Source organism: Drosophila santomea, chromosome 2R, assembly GCF_016746245.2.
Source record: "Drosophila santomea strain STO CAGO 1482 chromosome 2R, Prin_Dsan_1.1, whole genome shotgun sequence".
NCBI lineage: Eukaryota > Metazoa > Arthropoda > Insecta > Diptera > Drosophilidae > Drosophila > Drosophila santomea.
Window position 1 is genome coordinate 8,140,610 of NC_053017.2, and position 8,280 is coordinate 8,148,889.

At 44.7% G+C, this 8,280-nt stretch overlaps 2 protein-coding genes across 2 annotated transcripts; both read right to left on the reverse strand.

Annotated features, from left to right (window-relative positions):
• Window positions 1–370: 370 nt before the first annotated feature.
• On the reverse strand, window positions 371–1,202 carry LOC120446616 (trypsin). The gene has a single exon (XM_039627661.2). It carries the CDS (start codon window positions 1,177–1,179, stop codon window positions 403–405), a length of 777 nt encoding a protein of 258 aa, XP_039483595.1. The 5' UTR covers window positions 1,180–1,202; the 3' UTR covers window positions 371–402.
• A 5,540-nt stretch (window positions 1,203–6,742) lies between these two features.
• LOC120445654 lies at window positions 6,743–8,053 on the reverse strand. The gene is made up of 2 exons (XM_039626199.1): window positions 8,018–8,053; window positions 6,743–7,950 (listed from the first exon to the last, which is right to left on the reverse strand). Exon 2 carries the CDS (start codon window positions 7,920–7,922, stop codon window positions 7,518–7,520), a length of 405 nt encoding a protein of 134 aa, XP_039482133.1. The 5' UTR covers window positions 7,923–7,950; window positions 8,018–8,053; the 3' UTR covers window positions 6,743–7,517.
• Between the last annotated feature and the right edge of the window lie 227 nt (window positions 8,054–8,280).

The window sequence follows — 8,280 nt, forward strand, 5'->3', positions numbered from 1 at the left end:
TTTTATACAGCAGTTAGCAGAAAAGTGGTCTCCATTTGTTTCACTTGACCAGATCTGGCTTGGCTTGTTTGATTTAACTAATAAAATCGCAATGGTATTAGACTTACAGAGCTGCACCAAAAATTGTAGTATTTGAATATTAATTAATCTGAATAACGATGTTGCAGTTGATTAACTCGATACATAGATACCTTGAAGTAACCCCAAAACTAGAACAAAGTAGGAAGTACTCTTAACCCTGAGACGAACATTTTTGAGCAGCCATTGGTTTTTACATGACAAATCCATTATCCATTTCAGAATATTCGGAATCCTGTGAAAACTCCTGAAGCAACTACTCAATGTATGTGCATATATAAATACATATATATCTTGAAATACTCTTGCATTTATTATTTCCGTTTACAACGAGTTAGCGGTATTTTCGATCCAGGTTCTAAGGCTGGCAACATCGGCATAGACGCCGGGGTAGCCGGTCCAGGCACATCCGTTGCCCCAGGACACCACACCCACCAGTTTGTTTTCCGCAACCAAAGGACCGCCGGAGTCACCCTGGCAGGCGTCCTTCTTCTCGCCAGTGGCACAGACCATGGTCTCCAGGATCGAGTCACTGCCGTAGCTGTACGTGTCCGTGGCACAGTCCTTGTAGTGCAGCAGATCCACCTCCACCTGGAGAAGGTTGTCGGGGGAGGAGCAGAAGAGGAAGCAGGTGGTGCCCCAGCCGGTGACCACGGCCTTGGTTCCGGAAACGGCGTCGGAGTCGGCCAGTTCGATGGCCCGGATCTTAGAGGTCTGGCGAACGGGAGAGCTCAGCTTGATGATGGCCACATCGTTGATCATCAGCTTGCTGTTGTAGCCCTCGTGGTACTTGAAGGCGCGGACGCTGATCACCTCACCACCGGAGCTCCTGGACGTGGAACCAGCACGCACCTGCAGCTCGCTGGCGGCGTACGATTGCATGCAATGGGCGGCGGTCAGGACGGTTTCCGAATCAATCAGACTTCCGCCACAGAAGTGGGAGCCCTTGGTCGTCTGGATGGACACCTGGTAGGGGAAGTTCTCGATGTCCGCGCTCTCGCCGTTCACAATCCGCCCGAAGGGGAAGTCCAAACCGGGATTTCCATGGCAGGAGGCAGCCAGGGCGACAAGCACCACCACACTCAATAGCAAACGATTCATTCTCACTGTGATCACTAACCACAATCCGTTCCAGGCCTCCACTTTTATAGCCAAGTGATCTCAGCCCTGGGCCTTATCGATTGACCATGCGACTGGCTGGCTTCGCAGTTATAAATCAGAGTCTCTCTATCAGGAGTCTAGGTCCATGACGCCTTTCGATTTAGGTTTATTGTTCTCGGCAATAATCGCAAATAGTTAATCTATCAGACAAAGAGCTTAACAAGTGCCTTGGAACCAAAGTATTATTGCTCTAATGATAGAATTATTTTGGGATACTCTCATATGAAACAATACACATATAACATAACCATAGTATACATTATGTATTATACTTATGTGTTATTGTTGGAGAGAATCGCGTGCCAATCGCAGGCACAGATTGTAAATCAATCTAAACATTTTTATAATTCTGTTGATTCTGATTGGGTGATATTGTTGATGGCAATAATCCAACTGCAAGCGATGACTTAATCTACAGGATTTTATTCTAAAAAAAGGTCAATGCGTGGGAAATTTAAACGTCCGATAATAATAAATTATATATACTAAGTTTTTGATATATTGTTGAACTTAAAGTTTAAAACGATACTAAACGAAAACATGTGGTATTAAATTAAACTTTTTTGTCCGCAGTTTTTGCCATGACAAGGTCATAAACCAATTAGGACAAATAAAGGGGGAGTGGAGTTCCTCAACCGCATCCGAACAGCCTCATGTGATTCGACTATCTTGAACTCAGAATGCAGTTCTGAAACATGCCGGAGACAGCTGCAATCTGCTCAGCCAACACAGCAGTCACAAAGAACCGCGAACAGAATAAAGCTTTATCTTATCATGCAGACGCTAAAGCCAGTCCGTAACTAACTTTCGAAGGACATCGTGGGTGGAGTGGCTTGAGTGGTTAGAGTGGGTTTGGGGCAAGGACCCTCGGGGGCCACGAACAAGACAAACGATGGCGAACTGAGTTGAGTGGAGTTGACCAGCCACGAGCACGAGCAAGTGCAGCAAGAAGTTAACATGACCATGAATTTGAGCTGCCAAAGTTCATTTTTAATTTACCGCGCACACACATCCTCCGAAAAGGAAACGCACTCCGACGAGAACAATCTATTAAATCCGCAAAGGACGAGAGGGCAGCGGCAATGCACAGGATTCGAAGCGGGTCTCATGTTCTTCTTCTTCTTCTTCTGGTTCTTGTTCCGAAAAGTTGTTGATATCTATTACCGAAGATTCGAAGCAGTTCGCCGGCATCCCAACTCAACTTAACTCGGATTCGGCGAGGGAGGATGTGCATGTGGGATGTGTGTGGTGGCAGGGACTTAAAGACAGTTGCCGGTTGAATAGAACCGACTGCCAACTGGGCAACTGATGCTGCGACGGAGGACTGACTATTCTGGGGGATAGAGGGACACACCCTGGCACATCCACATGTCTGACATGACAGTTGGTTATGCCGGGGCCACAAGGCACGTAGCGCAGTGCAGTTAAGATTTGGATTTCCTTCGCCGGGCGTATCAAAGGAAACAAGGCAAAAAATCTAGGAAATACTACAAAACACTTATCTGGGTGACAAATAGAAAAAGAGCTGAATACAGCAGTGGAACGGGGCTCCGGCTCCGACAACATTGAAGGAAAAATGTCTCTGAGTAGATTAAAAAAAATATGAGAAAGGGGATCCAACGAAGCGACCGCCTGCAGAATGGAGCTATACAAAGCTGGCAAATGGCTCACGTTGTCGTTATAGCGGTGGCACGACGGGACACAAGTCCACAGTGTAGCAGGATATAGCGGAACAACAATTGTAAATATATTATGCTTAAGAAAGAAGTATACGGATCCTGTGTTTAACAATATAAATAATAATGTTCACTTGAATTTCGAGAGTTTTTAACCCATGGTCTTGCTATCCCTTTTGTAAGATAAATTATTAATACAACTAGATTTTGCTCGATGAGAACCCCTGTATCCGCGACATGGTCATGGCTGCTCATGTGTGCTGGCTGTTGTCTTAGAATCGAGCGCCTAGACGACCTGCAGGCGCTTTTCCAGCGTTTTTGCGTTAGTCTGCTGTTGCCATTTTGTTTTGCAGTATTTACTTTTTCTATCAACGCACTGTTGTTGTTAATATTTGCAAGGCGACTTTATCTTAACAAGATCGAGGAGAGGACCAAGGACCCACACCCAGCACGCATGACCGAGGATGCGAATGGGGGGTGTGCGTTGCGTCTGCCATTCCCTGTGTCATTTAAAATCATTTTGCAAGTTTTGAGCTGACTTTGAGTTTGTCTTTCTATTCTGTTCCACTTGCCCCAGACTTTCCCCACACGGCTTCCATGCGTCCAATCTTCCTGCTCCGAGTTCAGTTCATGTGCACGGGTTTGTTTCGTTGTAGTTTGCTGGAGTGTCAGAGAAGACAAGCAATCGGAAGGAGGGGATACAAAGCCAGGGGCTCAGTCAGTGCTAAGTCCATCAAGTGAGCAGACAAATAACTGCGTTAGATCCGATTCGATTGCATCTAATTCGTTTATGGCTCCGGCCTACACAAGTGAGTGGCTCACATCACAAAAAAAGATATATAAGATGGTATAAGCTACACCAGACCTCATTCAGCTAGAATTAACTTGCTGCTCTCCATTACTCACTTCGTTTTATGTTTTTCCAGAGCATTTTTCATTTGTCAAATTTCGGTTAAATTAACTTTGCCTTTCCCAGTTTGGTCGAAAATAATATTCTGACCCACTCATAAACCACTTTCAACTTTCGCACAGACCGTACACTCCACTAAATCATAAAAAGAGATGAAAATATGATGTGTCCCGGTCCATAAACCATTTGAGAAGAATCAACAAAAAGCAAGTCAAGCTCCCGTTTCGAGGACATTCATATTTTCCCACCGGTTCGGGGGTCCATAAAACTCCTGGCGAGAGTGCGACCATTTCTGGTTAGGGCCCCCACATATGAGCCATAAAAGAGTAACAACAAATACTGAAATTGTTATTAAATAACAACATAACAATATCTAATTTCAACAGGAGGAGGAGGTGGAGGGTGTGGGCCGAATAATATTTAATAAATTTCGTTAGATAGGTTAAAGGTATAATACGGGGAGTGTATCTGGGGACCTAGGAGGTCGTAACCATTGCATATTCTTCCCATGGGGTGCCCATTGTGGCCCATTGTTGCCATGGCTGCCATGGCTGCCAGTTGGAGGCTCCGCCAGACGGCCTATTAACCACATTTTAAGCATAATTGAATTTCGTGCATAAATTTCGGTTTATGGGTCGTCGCAGGGAGACCACAACCCGGCCAGATTATTACATTATTTACTGGGTGTGTGTGTGCACGAAAGAGACGGCCAGATGCCGTGCAAGAGAGAGGGCAGACCAGGTGGCGCCACCAGACGACAGGGGCATCAATTTTTCATGATTCCACGTTTCTGTTGTTTCATGCTTTTTTCCCGCTTTTTGAAATGGTTCACTGCCCCCCGCTGCCGTCTCTGTTGCTGAAAGCCCCAAAATATTTATTAAATTTCTTTTTACGATATAAACACAAACATGGCCCCAAACACGAGCGAGTACTGGAATAAGCCAAGCAATTGGTTGCAGTCTCGCCTCTAATATGTTTTGGGGTTAGCGAAGGGAGAGGGACAGAATTGTATAGGGATCCCAGATTAGTTAGTTAGAACCAAAATTGATTGCCCAATTGGTTGAAGGAAAAATGGGATCCGCAAATAAGAGTCAAATGCATTAGTTTCTTTGATATTTCTTGTTTTTGAACAGAATAAGTACGTCACGTTCTTGCCCTAACAAAATGGTACAACTCTTCAAGTTTTACCTTAAAATGACTGAATTGGAACTGAAAATCTACTCAGATTAGCCCTGAGAAATCAGAGGTCTAAATCAAACCCTCTTATCACAACACTCTTAATCCTTAAACAGTGATACAGCTATCTTTATGATACAACACGGGTATGTCTCAATCGAAAAGATATTGTAGTCTTGGAGTTCCAAGAACACATACTCCTATTCTCACAGATTTCCGATTGAGATCAACTGGGGAAACTTCTGTGGCGGAACAAACAAATCTTTGGCCCCCAAGCTGGCGAAACCAAAGTTTCCAAACAAACAATTGCCGCTCCATTTAACCGACTTTCCCCACTGACTCACACATATGCTGGAGTCATATGTTAACCCTCAAAGCGTTGCCAAAAAAAAAGGAAAGGAAAGAAAACTGTGAAATGGGGTAAAAAATACAAGTATGTTCAGCGAAAGTTCATTGCCGCTTTTTAGGCGCTAACAGAAGCTTACTGCGAAAAATTCCACAGAACAAAAAAATGCCAGCCAGAACACGAACACAGGCAACACATCAACTTTTTATTAGCTGCAAAATAAACACGTGGGGTGGTGAGAAGTGGGCGGGATTTTGGTTGGCTGCAGAATCCGAGAGCAAGACGCTAACAGCAAACAAACAGCCGACAACACAAAACGCAAACAGTGGCGGCAAGAGTTGAGTAACAAATATTTACAGCGCGGTACAAGCTAGCCCAAATGCCACCCAACACCCACCACCCATTTTAGTCCGGCTATTTGCCTTTGTTGTTGGTTAAGACAGTGCCAAGGACCCAGAGTCAATGTCGAGGTCCTCGCCGCGGTCCTTCGCGACATAATAAATCTTATTAAAGTGCGCACAGCCTCTAAAATATGCTACGTTTTTATTTTCCGCTGTTCGTTTCGTTTTTTCGGCCAACGCCACTCCGCGGCATTTGAACGACCATTTAGAGGCCTACTGGAAGGGAAGTGGGTCTGTCTACCTCGCGTTTGCTTTACATAAATTTATTTCTCACTCCGCCACGAGGACTATTTGGCATCGAGGATGGTGGGCAGGAGGGTCACACCCGGCTTTAATGTACATCAATTTGGGTTGATTGTCGACCATAACAGCGGGTTGCAGGGGATTACAATCGGGTGTTGGTCGCGGTGGAAAATGTTTAGCCAAAAAATGTTATTACATATTATGAGTGCTAGTAGGAAAGCTTGTTCCTTGATTTATGGGCAACCGTAGCTACCTTTTGCACTACCCAAGTAGCATGGACATGGCAAGTGAACTATACAGACATAGAACTCAGTAGTTTGCCACCAGAAAGTACAAGAAATTTAAGGTTTTTCATGCTTGCATCACACGACTGTATCGTAATTAACTACACCAATTACTTGCATGTATCATTATGTTTAGCAACAACAAACATTTTCACAATCCCGCCGAAAGGACATTGGTTTCCCCACATTGGGTTTCCATTAGGGGTTTTGGATTGGGAATGGAAGCGAGGGGTCCATAAATTTGCGGTCTTAATTCAGTTGAGTAGGCCGCCCTCTATTTTGTTTCGCTGCTTTTTTTGCCGGCTCCCCCTTAATCGCGCTAAATTAGATATAAGTCGATGTTCATGGCCCAAAACGCTGCGAATGCCAGGAACGTGGCTAAACACCCAACTTGTGATTTGCTTTGCTCATTCGCTTGGGCATCTAGAACAAATTATCGAATTAGTTTGTTTTTGTGGTCTGCCAGTTTTTATTAGCTGTGTAGCGCTGCACTTGGTCAAAGAAATTGATTTCCCTGTTCACAGAACTGGCCAAAACAAGATAATTCCGGACAGTAAATTAAGTTTACCTCGCAGACAGCTGCCGGCGGTCGCCCTAATTGGCGAAGCCATTTCCCCCTATTAAAAGCGGAATTCCCAAGGCACGACTTATCTAATCGCTGATTTGGCCGATACAATCGTCAAGTGTTTTCGGACCGTCGACCAGGAATTCCCCAGCGAATTGGTCATATTTTTAGAAAGTGGCATTCGTTTGATCCGGATTAAATTTTCAATGGTTAAAGAAACTTTACTTAAATTTCAAGGTGCTTTGAAAAAGTTAAAGTGCCTTTGGCTACAATTCGTCGCCCCAATCGGCGTCATCAGCGTGACTTGTATAACCTTTTGGCAAATCATAATAATTATGGTAAGCATTGCCGAATGCAATCAATCATTGGGCATCGATGGCGTCCAGAGTCCAGTCAGATTGATTGCCCATTGGATTGTGATTGGGAGTCGTATTCGAATTCGAATTGGCACTGGGGAATGGAAATGGAATCGCTGTTGACGGATATCATCTCACGGCCGGAATCGAGCTGTTGACTCAGTGCAGGCCACACACACTCGAATGGTGTTTTTTCAGGGGAATAAGTTTTCACGTGTCGCCGTATCCTTTTTGGCTCATCCTTTTCCTGCCGGCTCATTTTGCCTCTTATAAAGGGGTCTTCCACCGCCTTGTCGTCGTCGACTGTCGTCTGAATAAACATTATGGCCGTGTTGCTGGCTGACCGGCGAGCAGATTTCTTTTGTCACGACTCAGGAGTCCACGGACAACCATGTACTTTTCGTGGACCAGCTCGAAGAGCTCCAGCTGGAAGTAGCCGTGCTCCAGAAAGCGCGCATCCTTGTGGCCTCGCCGCCGTATTTGCTTATCCCTCAGCCGAAACTCGCGCCACAGCATCTGGATGTGCAGCCATTTTTTGGCAATAAAGTCCAGCGTTTTTCGCTCGGATGGCGTTTTCTTGTAGTTCGAGAACGCGTGGAAAAGGAAATTCGCACTGATTTGCTGCTGCAACGCCAATTGGTCCAGCGCAAGGATATTGCCCTCGTCCTTGTGACCCGCCACCAGCGAATAGCTAGCGCCCAGCTTTAGTGCGACAATATTCGGCATTTTTTCGCTGTTTAATTTATCGCTCGCACTGCCAATTATTATAATTTATATAATATATAATAATAATATAATATAATTTTAATTAATACTATTACTTTCTCTGCACTGCACAGCGCCTGTGTGTTCGGCAGAATCTCTGCAACTAAATGTTGGGCACCAAGTGCTGTGTTTTTATAGCGATACCAATTCGACTTTGATAAACCTACGGACATAAAAATAGTAGGTCGCAATGTGTGGGTTTTTTCATGGGTTATTGAAGAACCTGATTAAAGGCAATGAAGCAATGCACGTGCACTGGGAAAAGTGAAAGTTTTGGGGAAGTTATAGATTACTCTTGAGCTTCTAAATATAATTTAAC